General features: G+C 38.5%; 1 protein-coding gene across 4 annotated transcripts in view; it reads left to right on the top strand.

Annotated features, from left to right (window-relative positions):
* The window catches only part of BRF1 (BRF1 RNA polymerase III transcription initiation factor subunit), a 178,193-nt gene that overhangs the window by 49,365 nt on the left and 106,358 nt on the right, over positions 1 to 22,470 (top strand). For all 4 annotated transcript variants that reach the window (XR_010988633.1, XM_068148887.1, XM_068148886.1 and 1 more), the window contains exon 4: positions 21,198 to 21,229. Coding sequence is in view for 3 of the 4 variants with exons in the window: in XM_068148887.1 (XP_068004988.1) it covers positions 21,198 to 21,229 (32 nt within the window). In the remaining variant the exon portion in view is untranslated. The remainder of the gene's footprint in view (positions 1 to 21,197; positions 21,230 to 22,470) is intronic.

Below are 22,470 nucleotides of genomic sequence, written 5' to 3'. Positions count from 1 at the left end.
AAAATTCAAAATATTCCAGTAACTCTTATTTCTTTTAAATCTGAAAAAAGTAGGGTGTGACTATGAAGAGAACAGAAGTTTATTTATCTAAGGTGCAGCTTTTATTTATAGCTCTTTGGAAAGTTTAATGTATTATTTGAAATCTGAATTGATTTTTCCATCAGTTTATGGTGGGTTTTTTCAGCTGATTTGACACAAAACCCTAGGATGGAGCAACTTTGACATAGCGCTTCATTTGCCTTGCTTATATTACTTGTCAGTGTTAATGTTTCAAAGGGAGAATGACTTACTAGCTATTGACTGAATTTGGGAGGTGTTTCATCCTTTTGATGAGCTACCAATAAAAACTTTTATTGTTCTTTTTTAAAAATGTGTCTATATTATCAGTGCAGAAGCAAAGGTATAATGAAAGACAGACAGTGTTTTTTAAATCCTGGGATTGGATGGAATTGGTTGTCAGTCTCCCAGGGGCTGAGCAATGCTGAACATTTCCAGTGGCATCTGACTTCAGCTGGCACTGACAGTGCTCTGGGTGTTTCAGAATTTGGCTCTTAATTTGTTCCTTGGAATAGTAACAGTCCTCAGTTGTTTCTTTTTAATGTTTTGAACAGCTTTTCCACCCCTACATATGTTTGAATGGAAACAAAGGGCTCTTTAGCTGGTTCTGCTGTTCCCAAGAGACCGAGCTTGGGAAGAGCCAGGCAGGGTGTCTGAGTGACTTATGGGCTCAGCTGTAACCTGCGGCTGCCCTGGGGTCACTCAGGAACAATGAGAGTCTGGCCAGGATTTTCCAGGTGGGATATCAGTTTGTTTTAATCAAGGAACATTTCATTTGGTCTGTAACCATTTTTGCTGTACACAACTGTTAGGGAAAAAGTGTACAACTGTTCACTAGTTGGTAGTGTTTTCCATTGCTACCACCTGGGTTTTTTTGCAGCTACACTTTACATTCTAAAAGGCTTTTATCCCCTCTACCCTGTCGTGCCCCCCCCCCCCCTTTTTTTTTTTTATATATATATTCTTTTTCTTTGAAGCTCTCTGGAAAAAGCACCCTCAGTTGTAAAACAAATCCTGTCTTGTTGGAGCACAGTAAATAAAACCTTTTCCACATCAGAGTCCTTGCAAAGTTCCCTCACCAGCTATCTTGTGTAAATATCCCTCTCTTTGCCTCTAGAGGTGAGTTTGGGGCAGGTTTTTTTCTCTCCAGTGAAGCTGATCAATCTTGATGCTGTGGGGTTTCCCAAGCCCTTCCTTGTGCCTGGGGCTGGAACAGCCTCTTGAGTTGAGGTTTCCCAAGTTATTCAGGTGGTCTTCAGGAGCTTTGTGTGTAGTCGAAGGAGATGGGGTCCTCCTGGGGTCAGTCCAAGGAAGCAAAGTGAAGCCTCTCTTCCGAGTTGTTTGCAGAAGAACCTTTCTGCTAAATGTTTAAGCAAAATAACCTCTTTGGGAGCAGACTAATAGGACACAGTTTAGTGCTGTGGTGTCTTTTTACTTGTAAGATTGAACTGGGTGGGAAAGCATAAGGCACTCTTCCTCCCCTGCTTCCTCTGCCCTGTGAACCTCCCTTTTGTTTGAGGAAAGATTATGAAGGCGTTGCAGGATCCCAGCAGTCAAGAAGGATTTGGTAAAAAAAAGGCCACCCCCTCAGTGAAAGGGGCAGTGCTTTGTTATTTCCTATTTGTCTGCAGTACTTCTACTTTATTGTCAAGCTATTTGAATGGTCGTGGTTTATTTTCATGCCACAGTAAGAGAAGTCGTGAGTATGTATCTTCATTTCCAGGTGCAGAACTGACACTTTCAAAGTTACCCAGAAAATCTGTGATGGAGTCAGGAACTGATTTCTTTAATTGTACATTTGGCAGCAGCTACTGAGACTTTCTGTCTTGTTGGTCTTCTCAAGACAAGTTGGGTTCATTTCCTCTGGAACATTAGCAAGTATACTGTCTTGAGAAGCTTTGTTTAGCCTCACCATGAGAGCCTTTGATGGATACATTCTTTGTTTCCCTACTAACACTTCAAGGTCTATCTTTGCAAGGAAAAGGGCAAGACTTCCTTTTTTATTAGAAAGGAAAAATAGGATCTCCAGAAAACTTAGCTATCTTCTGACCTCTACTAAAACTTCCTGGAGACAGCAGGCCCAGTTAAAGTTAACTTTTGAAATTGGGCTTTAATAAAAAATAAGTCTTAGGACTCTAGTTAGGGAAGTTAATAAAACCAGTTTCTATTTCTCCTTGGCTAAAGACTTTTTTTAGTAAATTACTTTCTACTTTTGATAAAATACAGTTGAATTTAAAGTGTGTTTCATGTGGTAAATGTGGCAAGGACATAAGAGATTAAAAATGGATTTTAAACTGCACATTTAAAAATACATATACTATTTACTTTAGAGTGTGTGAGTGAGTGAGAGTGTGTGTGTGTGTTAAAGGATGCCAAGACATCACTTCATGGAAATTGAATAGAGTATGATAGAATATTTTCAGCTGGAAGGGACATAAAACCATCATCAAGTCCCACTGCCCAATCACTTCAGGGCTGACCAGAAGTTGTTCAGTTGCCCCTTGAACACTTAGAGCTTTGGAGCATCAACCACCTTTCTAGAAAGCCTGTTCCAGTGTTTGATTGCAGTTCATGGTAAAGAACTACTTCCTAATGAAACATTTACTTGGATCTGGAGTCTTGGAAGAGCCTTATCCTCTTAATTTCAAAATGAGTTCTAAAGTTAGTATGCTTTTGAGTGGATGCATTTTAGCTGGGAGAGTTTCAATCTATTAATGAAAAATTGCAACCTTAAATAGGGTGTGGCTATAGTTGCCTAATGTTATTTGCATCTATTTCCAAATAATTAATGTGTTTGGTAATGTTTGGTTTGTGTGATTATTCTTATTTGGTACCACAGAAGAAAATGCTGGAGATGTAGGGAAGAGGGCAGCCAAGCATAGCAATAGATACACTGTTGTGTGGCTCTGCATCCCTTTACTGCAGTTGCTGCTCCTGGCTGCTGTCCTCTGCTCAGGGGTAGGTGGCAGTGGGGCAGCAAGGCAGAAGGAGTTGGGACTGCATCCCTCTCAGGTACCTTATCTTGAGCATCTCCAGCTATATTGCAGAAGAGCCTGTGTTTCCCTAGGTCCTGTGTCTTACCTGGCAGTCCCCTCTGTATGTCTTTGTATTCTCATTAGTAATGGTGGCATCCTGAATTGCTTTACTTGTATCTGGTGATTGGCAGTGTCTATTGGAGAGAATTTCCTCTTAAAAAGAAAAAAAAAAACCTTGAAGTCATTCAAATTGGTTGTATGGCTTGGCACCTGGTGGACTGGGTTGGAGACTTGGTTAGTGGCCCTCAAGTTCTGCTCTCGTTGCTTGTGGGAGGAAGCCATAAACCTTACTTGTGCATGACTCAGATGTGGCAGGAGAGCAGTGTGTGTGATTGCTGACAGGCATTATCCAGCAGGGTGCCCTGTCGCTGAATGTCATCAACGCTTTCCACAGGGAGACCGTAATTTTAATGTGGAGATCCTGTACTTGGTGATTTTCTTTGTTCCTTTAAGATTCTGAAAATATAAAAGGGGAAGGGAACTTTACATTGTGGTGTGTGTCAAGTCGACATCTTGCTCTTTAAATCCTTGTACTAAATGCCCGCTATGGATGCTGCAGGGAGGGAGAGGAAAAGCTGCTCTAAGTGCAGTAGTGATAATTGACCCACTTAAAAGAGCTGCTCTAATTTTGCATGTTACAGCATCCTGGAAATTCAGATAAGAATGTTGATCTCTCTAGCTAATAGGATTTCTAAATATATCATCCAAAAGAAGGAGGACTGTAATTTTGCGAGTATGTGTTCAGGCTAATGTTTTGTTTAAAAATTGCACACACTGAAAATCTACTTTTCTGTTCAGTTGTTACTAACTCAGGATAAAACAGTGTTTGACCTCTGGTACTGGCAAGGAGAGGCTTGATCCTACCCCATTGAATTTGCTGACAAAATTCTCACGAGCTTTTGTGTAGAACAGTGACCAACTTTTTTCCCCTCAGGATGTCGGTACCCAGCAGGTGTCTCAAATTGTCAACTTTTCCATAATGCAACATTAAACAAAGTATCTGCACAGCTAGAGAGGGAGACCAGGTCACAAGATGGCCTATCAAGATTACAGATTTCAGTTGGTTTTGGTAGCTTTGTTACTTGTTTTCCTCATTTAAGGGAAATTTTGAACAGTGAAAGTCAAAGGTCTTCTGAATTTTGACTGCAGAAATACTTTATTGGTTTAGAAAGCAGTGTTTTAATTCTCTTTGTAGGCAGTTCTTTCTCAAAGCACATCGATAGGTGCAACTGCTGAATGAAGTTTGCACTCAGTAGAGCTTTGCACCTAGATTGTTTAATTTTGGAGATTCTCTGTCCTTGCCCATGATACCTTTCTGTGTTGGAGCAAAATAAGGCATCACAGTCCTTCTTTGAAAGGAAAGGGCAGGCTTTACTCTGTAGGCTTCTGGGTTAGGTCCACTACAACCTTTGTCACTGTGAGCTTAATTCCGTTATGAGCAGATAGAAGTGTTTATTGTATTGTTCTTTGTCATCATGTCAGACCTTGTATTGTGCAGAAGTAATTGCTTCAGAAGCATCTGAGATGGGTTTTTAATGCCTATAATAATAGTTGTTATTGCGTGCATCAAAATAATAAATACAATTTATTGCATGATCTGTTCCCTCAGTACTTAGGCTCCTGTTTGGAATTTCTGAACTGATGAGACATTCTTGTAAGAGTGAAACAAGGAAAGAAACAAAAGCAAAGAACAAACAGGAAAGCTATGAGGCATCAATAATACCAGGATGAAAATGTGAGGGGCAGTCCTTGCTTTCCAGCAGCACTGAGAGGGAGTGATGCTTTGAAATGTGGTGGCAGAGACATGGAAACTAATGAAGGGAATGAAGGCAGGGATGAGTTCTGGGTGATGGATGAGGGGAGGGAAATGTGATGGCAGGGAGTCTCCTTCCAGTGAAATAAATACAAAGGAGAGAAGATAAGGAAGGGAATCACACCTCTGATGTATTTGACCTTCAGCAATCCTTGCATGCTTGTGAAAATAAATATTTAACAATCTCCTTAAAGCTTAAAAGAGGAAATGATTGGGTTGGCTCTCTGCTTAATCCAAAAGTTTATCTCTGCATCTGAATTTTGGTGCTGATGTCAGCAACCCACCATTATAACTGGGTGGTGTTTTGGCCTGATGGGAGCTAATGTTTCAAATACCGTCTAAATAAAACCTAGTGTGGTACAGATGGTCATTCTGTAGCACGTTCTTGCTTTTTGTCAGAGGATATGCTGGATGGGGTGTGGGATGTGGCAGAGACTCTTCCCCTTCCTTCCCTGCATGCCTACCCCCCTTAAGAAGAGAGGAGGAGGGGAAAACAACCACACACACAACCCCCCCTCCAAACAAAACCCAAAAAAAAAACCAGAAAAAAGAAGAAAGGGAGGGGGGGAAAATGTGTTACCTGATGCTTTGTTTAAACAAATCCTGGTAGCAAACGTGATCAGTTATGGTTGACATTTTTGATCCAGTCAAATATTCCTGGTTGTAGCCATCACTAATGTTTTCTGCATTTTAATACTTTAGAAGTCAATTAGAAAATTAAATGCTCTCCTTCATTAAAATAATTTTGAAGATTGTATATTTGCATTTTGATGCGGTAAGAAGGATGCCTTTAGAAGACAAATTCACATTATTCAATAGTTTAATTAAGATCAGTAATGAAAAATAGAGTGAATAAAAGCCAACGTGTTGAGAACTATAAACATTTCTGTGCTTGCTTGCTATCTACAAGTACTGTGTTGGTTTGAGGTCTTCTAAATCTATGTCCACATTCATCGTATTCTTAAGACTTACGCAGCTTTTTGATACTATAAGAACAAAGTGCAGATTTATCAGAGAAACAATATTATCTTTCAGATTTGTCTTGAAAAACTAAGATTGATTCTCATACCTGGCCTGTCCACATCTTGAAAGTGGTCTTGATAATGATATCTTATATCATAATAAAGTATAAGCCTTTTAAAAATGGGTAATAATACTTTTACTACTTTTCAAGAGCTGTCCTGTTTCTTCTGATGCTTGTCACTAGGATTTTGTTTGCATGACAGTAGTCTTTATAACACAAACTTCATACTTTTAACATTTTGTAATTTCATGCCAAGTAAAATTGTGAGCTGAGCCTTTTCTAACCTTTTCACTGTTAGCCTGCCTTTACGACAAGTCCATGTCCTTCCTCGAAGGCAAAAGAAAATGTCTTTTATGTTTAACTGCCAGACTGACTCAGTATTGTTGTAAGTATGAATGATGTAATACTCAGTCACATGGTGGTATGTCTGCTATTTTCCCCCCTTTGAGAGAGAGAATAATTTTCCCATCTTACCCCCTTTCAGCAGTTTTGGAAAATAGCAGCCTTAAATCAGACCCCAAAACAACCAAAATCTTGATTTCTTCCAGAGCTCTGCTTTTGAAGCCAAATGTTCCCTATGCCTTCTTTATTTTGACTTGCTAATTGGAAATAAGATGTTGCAGATAATGTGTGCTTTGAAGCTTGTATATTGTATACTTTATTTAGATATAATCCTTTAAGTATTTGACAATAAAACATAAATTGTGGAGCTCTCATTTTTAGATCAGCTGTAAGTGAATGAGGTAAGTTTTCAACATCCTAGTTTGAGAGAAACACAGTAGCCTCAGTGATGTTTTGACTGTATTTGCTGGTAAAGTGCAGTGATTGCTAATCAGAATTTTTAAATGGAGAAAGCTAACTGTTTCTGCAATGAAGGAGCAGCTCGTCTGCCAAAAATGAAGTTTAAGCTTATACTTTGAGAGAAATCAGAGTATTCTTCAGATTCCTTTTGTATTGGTAAGTAGGGAGCAATGGTGGTGTCATATATGAACTACTCATGATGGAAAGCAAATTTTAAAAGAGGGGAGATATATAAACGCTAAAAATGCCTTTCAGTGTGGAAAAAAAAAATGTCTGATTTAGAATATTCCATAATATTATTAAAACAAAGACACAATTGTGCAGTAAAAAAACCCATATTTGACAGCATGACATCTACTAATTGAAATGTGAAAGTCTTTATTGCATAAACCCCAGAACTCCAAACTTTGCCTCTGTGTTATTGCCAGGAGAATTTCCCACTTTATCTGTTTTACAGTAGTTTTCCTTCTGTAACTGGTCCTTTTAACTTTTTTTTTTTTTTTTTTTTCTAATTGTGCTTGTAGAGAACCTTTTGGCCTTGCAGTTTCCAAGGGAAAACAAAGTTGTTATTGTCATTTCAGGTACTATATTGTGCAGTGCGATTCCAGGACAAAGAGCTGGTGTTTCAAGTTAGAATGCGGAAAATTTGAGAGGTTACCTAACTTACTTTCTGAGAAAGACCCACTGTGTCCTTGCTTTGCAAGGATTTTGTCCCTTTCTGGCTAACTTGCGTTAAAAATCTACCTCCCACCTCAGCTAGCCCCAGTGAAGCCATGGCTGCAGAGTAATGAAATTCTGTCAATTCAGTTCCAAAGGTTATGAGATTACAGGTGTGTTCCTGGTGACTTTCCCTGTTGAGCAAAAGAGCTGGGCTGTCTGAACTGACAATATTTCCTTTGAAATTTGTCGTCAAAATCGCTACTGGACCATCCTCAATCTCCATGGAAATGAGGAAGGAAATGTGAAATAATTGCAAGTAGTTACTGAAGAAGTCATCTTTTTAAGAAAAACATCTGGCAGTTTCAGCTGCAGCATCTCAGTTGGTACCTGAAATCAGAGAACTCTCTGTTCTGTACTTGCCTGGAGCTGAAGGTTTGGTTTTCCCGCATAGAATCATAGAATCAATAACGTTGGAAAAGGTCTCAGACATCATCAAGTCCCACTTCTGCAGAATCTAAGTTGAATTTTCTTTTCCATATGAAAATTTCTGGTCCTTATAGGATCAGTCTTCTAATGAATGCAACAGATGGACTGCATCTGTGCTGCTGTCTCAGAGTGACTCCCAAATCACTGCATTCTTGTCACATCTGGAGGACCCAGTTCATTGCCAATAATTATTTCCAGCACATATTCAGATTCTAGTTTTTCAGTTGAAAAATATTTTTGTCAGTGTTCAGTTTATTATCTTCCACCTTGACTAAGCTCTCACTGTGGCAGAGGAAAGCACTTCCAAGTATTGGTTGTTGCTGTACTGATTCTTCAGTCTTTGAATTGGTGGCTTCGGTATCGGAGCTATTTCTCATAGTTGTTCAATGATGAAACAATAGACTTTTCCAGTCCTTGTTTTTTTTGCTGATAACATTGGCAGCCCTCCCAGCAAAGCTGTAAACTGGTCCCTTTCCTCCTATTGCAACTGCAGAATTTGGGAGCATAGTCACCAGACAAGGACATTGGCTGAGAGGTAGTATCTAGAACATCAGGTCAGCATAGAGGGGAATAGCTACTTCCCTTGATGCTGGCTGAATGTTTTCTAATACAACTCAGTATGTGGTTGGCCTTTCTTGGTACGTGGGAACCTCCAGCTCCTTTTGTGCAAGCTGTTCCTTAGCTGGTCGGTCCCATCCTGTACTTAGCAAGGGGTTATTCCATCTCAGATGTCAGACTTTCAAGAAGTTCAAAGACAGATGCAGCTCCTGTCAGCCCAGTTCTCTAACTTGCTAAGACCCCTCTGAATGGCCACCCCACCTTCTTGACTGCTTCCCCAGCTTCATGTCATCTGCATACTTGTCTAGGGTGCCTTCTGCCTTGATGTCTCATGGCTAATTGAGATAGCATTGTTCCAGAGGGAACCCTGCAGTAACTCTACTAGCTGGATTTTGCACTGTTAATCACAGCACATCAAAACTGGCAGTCTAGCAAATTCTACCAGCTAGCCAAGCCATGATATCTCCACAGTTTGGCTTTAAGAACACTGTGGAAGACCATGTCTTAAACTCTGCTGAAGTCAAGATAAGCAGCATCCACTGCAATGCCAGTTTCCCCTGAACCTGTGTCAGTTAGGGTGCCATGTAAAACTGATGGGTAGGTGGTGCTATGCTCAGGGGTGCAGCTGAACTGTGTTTCCACTGGGTAGTTTAAGTGTTGGCCAGTGCTCTGTATGGAGAATTTATCTTTGTGTAGAGCCCAGAGCAGTCTGTCTTCTGATGGGCAACACATGAATAGTTCATTTATTTATTTATTATTTGTTTTAAAACTTTGTTGTTTGTTTGTGTTTTGGTTGTGTGTGGGGTTTTTTTGTTTTTTTTTTTCAGGGCTGGTGGCTAAAGCCTCTTTCTGACTTGTAGAAAACCCAGATTTACTTCCATAAGGGAGAGTTAAAAGCCAACAGGGTAGTCACAGTCAAACCATGCCGGTTCTTTCAAAGCTGTTGCTGTGCAATCTGAAATGCAAGAGTTGTGGGACGAGGGGAAGAGCAAACAAGTGGAAGCTTTTGCAGGCAAATGACTAGGCTTTGAGAGGGTATATACCTAGTTCAGCTTCTTTTCTCAGGCTGTGCATTTCTTTTTGTTTTCTATACTAATACATTTATTATATATGGTTATATTGATCTAATAGCTAAACAGTTCTGGTTGCGGGACTATAATGCCAGTTTGCTTTCTTCTCTCTGAGAGTTTTAGTGTTGGAGGTGTAGAATTTATAGCATTTTGTGGAGAAGACCAGTGTAACAATCCCCAAGGCACAGAAGGGAAGCAAAACTATTTCCTCATTAAGGCAGCAATATGATGTAGATATATTTCTGTCCCATGTGCTTCTATACCTCATGTTGCTGTTTCCCACAATGTAAGAGTCCTGTTCACATACTTGATTTTGCTAAGACTCTGGGATATACTTTTCCATGTATATTGTCTAAATCCCTTGAAATTTTTAGCTAAAATTGTGAAGAGGAACAATTTCTTCAGGCTCACTAGTTCTAGTGTTGTACTGAGCTTGTTACCAAAATCCTAGGCTGAATTTTGAAGTCTTAGTGTTGAGGAAAAAAGTTAAGTTTTTTTTCTTGAAAGCTCTGCTGATAAGGCACAATCATTGAGCAACTGTAAACATGAGACTACAACAGAATTCTCAACTGTGGTCTGGAGTAGAGCTGTACTGTAGGAGCTTGCTGTCAGCGCACTGTAGAATGTTATTTGAAATTACACTGCTAGGTTACAATAAAACTACTGCAAGACTATGTGCAAACAGTCTAAGGAGATCGTTCCCAGCATATAATTGGCAGTTTTTATTTTCCCAGAGGCAGATATGTGCATCATTACTGATTTATCTTTTTTTCCCTTAAGAAGAATTCCAGCAGCGGAGATAAATTTACAGCGTCTTAAAAACTGATAATGAAAGAGCAGTCTTTGTGCTGTAGGAGGGACGTGAGATAAGCACTTGCCATTGCTACAGCATTCAAAAGAAGATAATACAGGAATAAAAGTTTAAAATGACACTTCAGGAAAATATTCCTCATTTCCCATCTTGATTAAAACCATTTAATGAAAGTTGTTAACTTTTAAGAAAATGAGAAATGCCATTTGCAAGTAAATTAACTTCAGTGTGTTCACTAACTGGTGCTATGGAACATTGTCTTGCCATGCTTTGGGAGCTCCTACTTAAGTGAAGTAAATATTGACAGTCATACCAACAGAACTGAAGTATTGGTGACAAGCTGAGAATTGCAGCAGGTTGCTTACTGAAAACCTAGTTTTTTATTAGGATATTGGTTCAGATATATTCAGGATATATTTATTAGGATATATTAGGATATGTTTCTTAGGGTACTGCCACCTTCCTACCTTCCCACATGCCTCTCCCCAATAAAGAGTTTTCCTTTTGGTCCTTAAGGATTCCTTTATGAAGATGAATAACCAATAAACAAGGACTTGACACTTGCTTTATCATTTTTAACACTGAGAATATAGGAGCGTCTTAGCTATGTGTTTTGGATAACAGAGGTTGGAAAATTAGGACTGGCATACTTGAAAGGAGGGACTGAATCTGTGATATGCATTGCATCCCTTTATTATAAGGAGTTCAGGATGTCACTTAACTCTTAAACCCTTTTTGCATGTTTTGGACAGGGAGACAAATATCCATTATGATTTGCATATCATAAACCTACTAGTTAGTGGGGTGCATTGAGACAGAATGAAGTTTGGATCTTTGAAAGGCAGGGAGAAGGTCTGAAAAAGAATCCCTGACTATCAAGTTCGTTTACCTGCTGGGAGATCGCAGCTGGAATATATTTGAAAGCTCGTTTTTCTGACCCTTTAGAGAGACATGAGAACCCCAGAGTCAAAATGCATGTTACAGTGGTAAGATAATCGGAAGATGTCAGAGCAGTTCACCAAAGAATGTGAGTCTGTTGTCTTCATTATAAAAACATGATAAAGAAGGATTAAATATTTTTTGTGGGCCAGTGGCAAAAATGGAAATAGAAACCCAGCATCCTGAGACACAGCCCTGTGGGCTGTGCCTTTCAATTTCTTAGGAAGAAACTGATTCCCAAGGGGAAGCATTTATTTCCCTTCCTTTCATGTAGATAAAATACCAAGTGTATCAAATACCTGGAGCTTTATTTTCCCTGCTCAACAGATGATCTCAAAAATTTATTCTTGTAACTGAATGCTCTGAGAATTGAGCTACCTTAAATTCTTAGATATGTCTTTCTTCCATTCCATGTAAACTCCTTCCTTTACCTCCTCTATTATACCTGTTCAAGGACCAAATTAAATCTTTTTCTAGGGGCAACTTTTTAATATATGAATTAATTTTAAAATTTAAAATCCAGTCTCTTAGTGCCACGGGTTGAGTTGCATATGCTGATGGTATTCAATACCATGCTGCCATCATGCCAGCTTCAAAGTGAAGGTGCTGACTGGAGCTGGAGCTAAGTATCATGGGGCTTGAAGTTCAGTTTGCAACATGAGGGACTTCCTGTTCTGGTTGCTGCTTTCAGTTTCTAGTTTTTGGGGTGCTGGTCTTTTCTGCTGGGCTGGCTGCTGCGTGTTGCTGGTGGGGAACTGGTTTATTGCTTACTTTTTCTGCTGCTTCTGTGTTCTGCTGCAATTTTTGACAAATAGACTAAGGTAATGATAAATGGTATAATTTCCAGTAAAACTCTTTATCTCGGCCCAGATTTATTTGGTTTGGGGGTTGGGTTTTTTCTTGTTTGTTTGTTTGTTTGTTTTTTTCCCTTGATGTTAGTTTCCCTCCCATCTGAGTGTGGAGAGAGGGAAGCTTATGAGAGCAGGCTGTGTTAACCCAGGACAAGTCTGCCCTTGAAGGGGAATGTGTCATGTTGAGAATTATATTAATTTGAAAGTATGATGCAACACTTTAAGTACCTTTCAGGACTAGAAATAATAGCTGGTATTTAAAAATTTATATTAAAATATTAGTTTGTTTATTTATTTGTTACTTGAGCCCTGTTCGGTTGGGCTCTCAGGAAGTGAAGGTGTCTTCTCACCCTGCTAGTGATGGCTAAAGGTAATCTCTCCTTTGTACATTGCTGTGAAGTAGAAGTGGAGAAATAGTAGCATATTGCATGTTGTCCGTAGGTTGATAAATTCAGATTTGCTGACTCCATTGCTTCTGTCTGGTACCATATCTCAAGAAACCTGGATAACTGTACAGGGAGGTAATCTGAATTTTCTACTCTCATACTGCTAAGTAAGCCTTCCTTGAACAATCTTACAGTGTCACTCTAAAGCATAGCTTGTTAAAGATGCATTATTCTATATTTGGTAAAATGCTTTATTAGTAATTCATTTGGGATAAGCTGATATTCATGAGCCATAAGGCAAGCCCAGTTTAGAAAATGTAACTCTCCTTAATAAAAACAAATTCTGCGTACAGTGCTGTTATGACTTACGTAGGTTTCTGCTGCAGTGAATGTGTAGCAAACTTTATTTAGTGTAGCATTTCTTAAAGTGAAAGCAGAGGATGAAGATTTCTCAACCCACCAATGTGGTGCATCAATTTAGCTCTATGTTCTCCTGTTTATTTTATTGAAAATGACTAAACCAGACTGCCTGGAGGAGTTCAGCCAGTGTAAAAGTGGTATGTGGTCCTGACTCCCAAGTGCTGCTGATAAACTGAGGACCAAGTGCCCAGTTCTCAGCTTCATGCTGTGTTTAAATTCTGTAACAAAGACAAGTGATGGAGGAAGTTATCATGAGTTACTATAATGCCTTCAATCCAACTGTCTTTGGTAACTACAAGACTATTATTTAACAGTTTGGTGGCATTTGTGAAAGTGCTGCTGGGTCTGTGCCCCAGGAGAGAGCTGGCCACAGCCCTTGAGCCAGTGTGCCTGGTGTTTTCCAACAGAGTGCTGTAGGTGTAAGGCAGGGTGTGAATGCAGAGAGATCTGCTTCCTGCAAGATGAGGTTTTCTGATTAATGGTACACCAGTAAATGGGAAGGATATTCCAGTACTGCCTGGTTTCTGAATGCAAGGGTTCCCTTTGCTGCATGGCAGCAGGTATCCAGGTAAAGAAGGTGGTATGTGCCTACAGGCATATGATGCAGAAGGGTTTGTTCTGTTGTTGTGTTACCTGATATATGCTGATAAAATAGGAACGCATCCAATGTTATACTTCTCACTGAAGGCCCTTAAGGAGTCAGCAGCCTCAGAATGGCAGAGATTCATGTTTTGAAGCTGTACTTTTTCTTTAAACAAAGGCTCTAGCATCATAGGTTTTCTGCTAAATGAGTGGCACAATTTTGTGTATAAGGTATTCAGTAATGCTTATTCATGGATAAAGCCAATTCTCTGACACTGATGGGAAAGCAGGCCCTGAGTTTCTGTGCATACTCTGCCTTGTCCCAGTGCTGGGTACAACAGCTGCCATGTTCCCATCCCAGCAAAGGTCTGTTGAGATAATTCTCTGAGGAGCACTTAATACCAGTGTATTAACTTCAGTGTGGGTATGAAAGCAAAGATGTAACACTTGACTTCAAGCATGAAAAATGTAAAACATTCCATATCAACAGAATTTAGTTTTCCTCTGGTTTAATTGAGCACTGTAATGCTAATTTAAAAATAAAATCAAATCCATCTGGGTGTTTACTGTGTGTAAACTTTCACACAAGAACTGTATGTGCAGGTGTTATCAGTTTTATAAGATTTTGGTTTACTATAAAGTAGTCACTCTGCAGGCTTTTGCTCCTTATTTGTTTCTTTTTCAGATAAGGTAGGTCTTTGTGTTTTGAGAAAGCTGGGGAGAGCTCTGCAAACAGTGTTATTTAAAAGAGAAATTTGAGAAGGTGGGATGGGTGACTGAGAGATTGTCTGGGGCTCTAGTTTGATGAATGCTTTAAGCTGTTGTGAGCTGGCATGGCTTCAGAAAGAAGTCATCTTGCTTTGTCCTTGCCTGCTCAGTCCTCCCCCAGTTCATGCTCTGCCTTCTATCAGCCCAGGTGTTTGTGCAGTTACATGTGAATTGGGGATTTAATCCAGCTAAAAATGGGCAAAGAGAAAAAGAAAAAAGAAATATTTTGGACAGTTCCCTAGCCTGGTTTGCCATGTTGCTGCACAGAAAGCAGCCCAGAGAAGGGGGTGCTAATGGGCCAAGACAGTTTGAGGGCAGGTTCTGTTGGCTTGTGGTGGTTGTGTGCTTGCCTCTTTTTTTTTGTTTGTTTGTTTGTTTTGGGGTTTTTTGTTGTTGTGCCTTTTTTCTTTACCAACTCTTGCATTTGAAGTTTTCTGAAAAGCAGAGTGTTAGGCTCATGACAGTGCTGGTTGTCTGTTGCCACCTCTAAGTGGGAAATTATTTTTCTCTGCTTCTGGTTTCTGCCACTTCTCTGTCTCAGCCAACTCGCTTTACGTTTTCAGATGTGTGTGTTGGTGCTGTGCTGAATGCCCACTTGTCATCCCAGAATAGTTCTAAATATGCACCTCTGAGTTTTGTGAGGCTTCTCTTGCTATTGATACAAGAGTCTTAACCTTTACAGACTTTGTACACAAGAAAAAGAAATTAACTCCTTTACGTTTACTTAAATCTTCACTATCAACGTCCTCCTTCCCAAATGCCTTTTTTTTAATGCCCATTTTATTATCAAATGGTCTTCTGTGCAGGTTTTTTCTGTGCAGATTGTGAAGTTTCATACCTGCTTATGTGTTTGAACTCTTTTCAGACACTGGGTATTTTCTGCAGTGATTTTTTTACTCTTCACTCTTGTTTCTTTTTGCCTTGCAGCTTGAGCTTTGCTCCTTTCCTGGTGCCTCTCCCATTCTTGTCTGCCAGCCCTGCTCTTCTTTTAAGTTCTTCCTTAAACATTGCTTCTCCTAGCAACCTCTCTTGTTTTCCCTCACCAGTGCTTGTTCAATTTGCTGTTCAGGGGACAGGGTCTCTCTTTCTTGTTTGGAGACTTTTTGTTGTTTGAATATAGCCAACTGTTATTTATATATGGTCACATCATTCAGGTTGAAGATTAACCTTGCTTCTCTTAAAACTTTTAAATTAACGTTTGCATATTCATTCTTTGCCTAAATTTTATTTTCCCAAGGTAAATATGCTAACTAGATTATCTTTCAGTAGCTTAGTGCATATATTCTTTGCATATTTTATCCATCTGGTATTCTGAATAACTGAGAGTTGACTGTACAAGCCATTTGGGACAAGAAATTGGTTTGTTGGTTTTTTTTTTTTTTGGGTTGTGTTGCACTGTACTGTAAATTTACATGTGACTATGTACATACATTGCAGTATCTCACAAACCAGGTTATTTATGTGAAGTCAGTAGTACTAGAAATACACCCTAACTCAAATCCTTTAAAGACTCTATTCTCCAAGGGCAGTGTATTCAGAAGTGTTGAATACTCCCTGCATATTCAGGTAGCCCAGCCTGCTTTTGAAAATGTTCCTCTAAATGGGAATGACTGAAGACAATTATTAAGAAAAACTACAGGACTAATTTAGTAAAGACTGAGCTGTACTTTCATTGGGGAGTCTGGAGGCTAATGTAGCTTGCAGGCATGGGAACCATCCAGTCTAACTGGCTGCGGCGCCAGTCCAGCAGCCCAGTTGCCCTAGATTTTGTCTACAGTCACTAGAGATAGAGGAGAGAACTAGTGTCAGAGGCTAATTCAGATCTTAGTAAGCCAGAAAGTGACACCTCTAACCCTTTCTGTTAATGTAAATTGGGAACGCTGAAGGAGTCTGAAATGCCTGTCCCCTTTTCAATAATATGCCTAGGTTGTTGTACAATGCTGAATTACTGCTGATAACTTTGCCTTAGCTATGAAGATAGTGATGCTGCACATTCTGAAAGGGAACTATTAAAGGAACATCCTCATTTACCTGGGGAAAGTGTGTGGCACTGCTTTTTGCCCTTAACATGGGGATTTTACAATACAGAAAAATACTGTTGTTTTGGGGGTTTTGTGGTTTAGGGTTTTTTTGTCTTTTTTCCCCCAGAGATGCAGCTGGGTGCAAAGGGGGGGGACCCCACAGACATAGAAGCACAGTTTTTTCCCCCATGCATTAATCCACACATAAATGAAGTAGCTGTTTATAAAAATGGCATTTGTGGTTACCAGTTTGATGTGTTAAATGCTGCTTTTATTTCTGTACTCAAGGGCAGCCTGTGCTATATGGATTCTTTACATGGGCAAAATTGCAAACTTAAACTTTGGAAACTGTCTTTTGTAGGATTTGAGCGTCAAGGCAAAGCTTTTATTAGAGTTATCGCAAATGAGTTTTTGGCAAAAGAATTGGTGTTGGTTATTATTTTCTAATAATTTTTAATCTATTTCATTGCAAAAATACATGTTTGAACAATTAGTGCTGTCAGTCAGTTTTAATTGCTAATTGAAAGGGTGGAAGTTTGTAAAGCAGCAGGTATATAATTGTGAGAAGTCATAATAAAAAATTATTTGGTGTATGAAAAAATATGGAAAGGGAGCTTTGTGAACTGGGTGTTGAACTGAAAGGTGGAAAACTGGGTTCAGTGACAGCCAAATGCTCTCACTTCTTTCTTTTTTTTTTCTTTTTTTAACCCTGGTTTCATTTTTATGTCCACCCTACCATTTGTTTTATCTCCATGTGTTTGTTACTGTAAGTGCTTCTGGGAAGTTTATATCTCTTACATAGCTTATACAGAACCCTAACACTGAAACTGCAAATACTTAATTTCATTTAGAACTTGAGAAAAATTTTAAGAGTAAGAAAATTTTCTTCTTTTCAGTCAAATTTCCTATTCAGCTTTGCTTTTTCTTTTTGTTTGCAGCCAGCTGAACTGATCTTACTGAGTACAGAGTGACCTTATGGTTAAATATTTGATACATTTAATTGATCAGGTTTTATTTTTTGTGTTAGAAACATTTTAGCTTCAACTGAAAAAAGTTTATGCTTCATTAGTGGAGAGGACTGCTCTTACGGATGTCAAATTTCTGCTGAGTGGCTTGCTGTTATGATTTCTTTGTACTAGTTCTTTTTCCATGGTATGGCTGGTTTTGTGGTAAGCTTGTACAAATAAGTAAAAAACGTTGAGGGCGCACTACAAAAACGAATTAACTAAAACAATTATTAGAGACCGTCTTCTTATACATGACTGTATGTCCTGGATACAGACTACACACACTGCAGTAGAAGAGTTTTGATGCAGTAGCATGAAGTAATTTGATTATTGTAGATTGCCAGAGACTAAAATAAAGATTTGTATTTTAAAAATATTTTTCAGAGGGGCAGGACTCTACTGTAAATGACAGTTGTTATTTTAAAAAGGTCCTCTGCCATGTATTTCTGCATCCTCTATATAGGACTTGGGCAAATGGCAGTTTTGCCTCCTCCTAAATGCTAACACTGAAAAACAAGGGAATTTCACTGCATATGAGTACCCTAGAATTGCTGGAATATGGGAAACAGGTTGGACAGACAAATGCATGCTTGTTTTGGTGTTCAGGGGTTCAGGTTTCTCATTTTATTCATTTAATCATCAACTTTTGTTTCCTCTGGTGCTGAGAGTGAGATCATTATTGCTGTGATTCATGGGGCACTCACATTATCCACTGATTGCTAGATTATAAAGGCAGAAAAGGAGTGTTATGGTCACTCAGTCTGACCTCTTGCATCACATTGGTCAAAGGATTCCCTTGAATTAAATCTTTTGAAGTAAATCTTTTAGAATGAATTCATTTTGATTGAAGGTTTTAGTGTTGGACAGTCAAATGCATACCTTGGTGAAATTAGCTTGAAAAATGAACAAAAAAAATCAGTTGACACTATTAAATGCTTGTTTCTCTTCCTTTTTTTTCTTTTTCCTTTCCCCAGTTGAGTGCATTTATAACCTAAATGCTTGTGAGTTTGTCCTGTTGTATTGTATGCGTATATCTACAATAGCTTTCTATCTCTTTAGAACTTATCCATGTGCTAGCAGGCTCTGTATGTAATACTATCATTGTTTTCTTTTGGCCTCAAAGAAAACACTTATGATTGTATAATTTTTGAATACATATTAAGTATTATCTCCTGTTTTCAGCTGCTGTTGTATGTACTCCTGAACTGTTCCAACTCTGAAAAGGAGTTTGAAAACAACTGCCTGTTTTTACAACTACTTCCTGCTGATAATTGTGCTCACAATATTCACAGTAAAGGCCAACCCATTGCTACTGCATGACTCAAATTTCCCCTTTGCTTTTGCTTTGCTGTAGCAGCTACACATCTAATCAGGGAGAGAGATTGCTGGAGGCTACCTTAAATGAAATCCAGAAATGCCACATTTTTACTATGACCTTTGCTTACAGTTTCAGTGGACACTTGAACTAACTTCTCTGAGGAGCAAAGCAACTGTTTGTTGAAGTGTCCATAGTGTAGTTCTAAATTGCTTCAGAATTGCCTGAGCCCTGCAAGTGAATCTCCCAGCTTCCTAGCCCTAATCTTGTGTCATTATAAATGCATGTGCTCTGATTCTTCTTACTTGGACAAAAAGGATTTTTGTGTAGGTTTGGTGTTTGTGGGGAGAATTTGTGAGTTTTTTTGGTGCGCTTTGTTTCCTTACAGTAGTAGTCTGAGCGCTTGTAATGTCCTATTGAGTTTAGGTCTACCACCACACCATTTTTATAATTTTGAAGAGGATGAAGGATCATTTGCTATTTAGATTTCATGACTGTTACTGGAATGCCTAGGTTAGAAAAGCTTTGTGGCTCACCTAAACATTTGGTGTGTCTGACTCATCCTCTGTTTCCAGCAGAGAGACTCTGGGACCATTCACTTTGGTTCTTCAACCTACGAGCTGCTTTTCTTTTAGTATTTTAAGGTTTTTTTGGGGTTTGGTTTTGTGTGTGTGTGTGTTTTGATGTTTGGTTTGATTGGGTGGGTTGGTTTATTTTGGTTTTGTAGTTGTTGTTTGGTAGTGTGGTTTTTGGGGGGCAGGGGTGTTTGGTGGGGTGTTTTCTGTTTTTTTTTTCTTATGTGTTAAAATCTTTTAGATGTGAGTGGTAATTTTAGTTTATCTCAGTGGCAAAGGTATCTCATGGTGGGCACAGAATAATGAAACACATCAAGTTAGTAACAAGCTAGGAATGTTTTCAGGCCTAGAATATTTCTCAAGCATAAAGTTGGTGTAGTGATTTCTTCCTAGATCTGTTTGAGCTTTAAAGTTGTTATGGTTCCTTGGCAATTGCATTGTTAAAGTATTTTAATTTTCTCCCTTCACAGTACCTTGACCAAAAGGTTGCATTTAATTTAGTGTTGCTCTATGTAGATTTGTAAGTTCTATATTTTACGGACTGTTTTTGTTAGTGATTTCCATAGTGTGTTAAAATTTAAGATTCCTTTAATGTCTTGCATGCTATCAATGAAGGATTGTGGACATTTTCAAAGACATACTGAGTTTTCAGCTAATTAAATATCCAGCTGTATTTTTTAATGCTAAAATTAGCCTTCACCAAATAATATTACCATAATGTGTTGAATTTTGTAACTGATTTGGAGTACTGAATTCATACAAGTTCAAACACAAATTAGGATTGAAAATGCACAAGGATAAAATTTCTTAGGGGGGGAAATGTTTATGTATAAACTGATTACATCATCTGAAATATTCTTCTTCCACAGCTGATGATATTTAGGGGGAAAATGTAGTGTATTACTGTAGTGTACTTTAAGAAGAACACACTTTAATTCTTGCATTACTGCAATGTACCAACTACACTGACATCTGTGAGTTTTTTTTTTTAGTACTGAGTTTCTTAACACATTGCTACAAAGACAAACACACATACACCTCTGCATACGTTTTCTTTGCCTGCCTTACACACTCTCCTTTCACTCTTTGACATTCCTTTTAGTGGTAAAACTGGAACTCTTTTACAATGTGTAAGCCACACCTGGGTAGCTGATAGGAGATCCAGCTTGTGTTTGTTACTTTGATAGCAGTGAGAAGGCTACCTTTGTACCTTAGGCTTAATGGTGTGTTGTTTCTTTTTTTTCCCTTTCATTTATTGTAAGACAATATAAGTGTGCATACTTCTAATGAAATAAATTGAAATTTGCTTGGCTTGTTTTTAGCTATTGAATTCCAAGTGCATCCACAAGGAGTAGTCGACAGTAACCCAATTTTTATTTTTTTTTTCTCAACATAGGGTATGATGGAGGGAATGAAAACTCAGCAGATTTGTTTGGTCAGAGGAGTGTAGCCCAAGCAATTTTCTCTTTCCAGCTCTTTGACAGCTCATAGAAGAGGACAAACTAAAGTTATTGCAGTTTTCTTAGGTTGCTCTTCCATCTGTTTTTCTGGAATCCTGTGCTGGCATAGGAGACTGATGATGTTTTATGTTCTTAAATGAAGTGTAATGAGACTATTGTACTTTGCTATTATTGTTTTGGTTTGGCTTTTTGTTTGTGAGTGTGGTTTGTTTGTTTGCTGGGGGTTTTTTGTGTGTGTGGTTGTGTTGTTTTTTGTGGTCTTTCTTAGACTGCAGCATATGGCAAGTACTGTAAGGTGTTGGCTTGTGCTTTGGGACCACCACTCCACATGGACAACTTGTGCAGTACATGCAGTGGGTGCTGGTAAATTTTTTGGGAAGTGGAACTATTAGCTGCATGCTGCCTGCTGGCAGAAGCAGTGCATCCAAGTTACCTAGTCTGTATTTGTTTTCTTTGAGAGTGAAACCTGGGTTCATTTCTTCCTTTTTTCTCTTGCTAGTGAAATTAAGAAGCACTGTCACATTCCACAAGTGTGTGCATTCCTTGACATCTTCACAGACATGTTACTTGACCTCAGTGACCTTCTTCAGGTATTGTTGTTTTGTTGTGTGTTGTTTGGTTTGTTTTTTTCTGTTTCAAACTTTTGAAATGTTAAATTTTAATTACAAGCAAAGAGCTGTAAGCATGGGCTATTTGGGGTGGTTTAAATTCTCTCTAAAAATTCTGAATTGTAAACCCACTAGGTTTCTATATCAGAATAATTATGCAGTGAAATTAAATGCAAAACAAATATTTTTTGCTTTTGATGTCACAAGTAACATGGAGATTTAGTACAGTCCTTTCATCAAGATTCAGAATCACTGCAATAGCACAGGGGCAGACATTAAACATTTTTAAAACATTTTAAAAGCAGTTGCTGAAGACAGAATTAACTTTTTTCATAGGTTATACTGTGCAAAAGGCTTACTGTACTACAGAAATGTGTGTCATAAAACATATTTTGAGAGAAATATGTACTTGCTCTGTATGTGGAAATAGAAAGTCTTACTGACATATGCTGTCCTACCCTCATTCTCTGTGTTACAACTGTTTTACATACAATGTGAGTAGGTTACTTACATCTATTTTTGTCCTCCCAGCTGTCTTGGTAAATGGCATCCCTCTGAAGACTATTTATTGCTTGAAGCAGTCTGCTGGAATTGCAATAATCAAATGAATCTTTAATTCTTAAAATTAGTAACTTCTCTCTTTTCTGAAATATTTTGATTACTTATAACTGAATACTTCAATGGAAAGGTTGTTTCCTTCTAAACACAGGTGATTTTTTTCTCATGGTGATGGTTATGAAATAGAATGATCACAGTAAAGATAAAGAATAGTCACACAGTGTGAGAAGGAAGAAGAGGTATTCTATTTGTAAATAATAATAAAAAAGCTGTGTCATCAGGATGAACAGAAAAGAAAAAAATTGAATGATTTGTCTTTTCCTCTCTGTACATTCCAGCCATAAAAGCTGTTGAGATGGGGCATATGAGGACCAAAAAGGTTAAAGAGGGGAAACTGAAGAGATGGGACAGACAGACAGATTAGTAATAGGGAAACAATGACGCCCAGAAAGAGGGTAAAAATGCAACATTTTAGTTTCATGATCTGTATTTATGTATTTAGCTGGGTGAAGATTTCTGATGTGCTCTACTTTACAGCTTCTTTAAAGTGAATTTGAGCAAACCGGAATCTCAAACGGTATTGTTAACTCTAGCTAGCCACACAGTCCTGTTCAAAAAAGATAGAAATTAACTTTTCAGGTCCTACCTTAATTTTTTTTTGTTTT

This window comes from Melanerpes formicivorus, unplaced genomic scaffold, assembly GCF_026170545.1.
Source record: "Melanerpes formicivorus ecotype bairdi unplaced genomic scaffold, bMelFor1.0.p_v2 SCAF_17, whole genome shotgun sequence".
NCBI classification, from domain to species: domain Eukaryota; kingdom Metazoa; phylum Chordata; class Aves; order Piciformes; family Picidae; genus Melanerpes; species Melanerpes formicivorus.
This window is presented reverse-complemented; position numbering and strand designations above follow the sequence as displayed.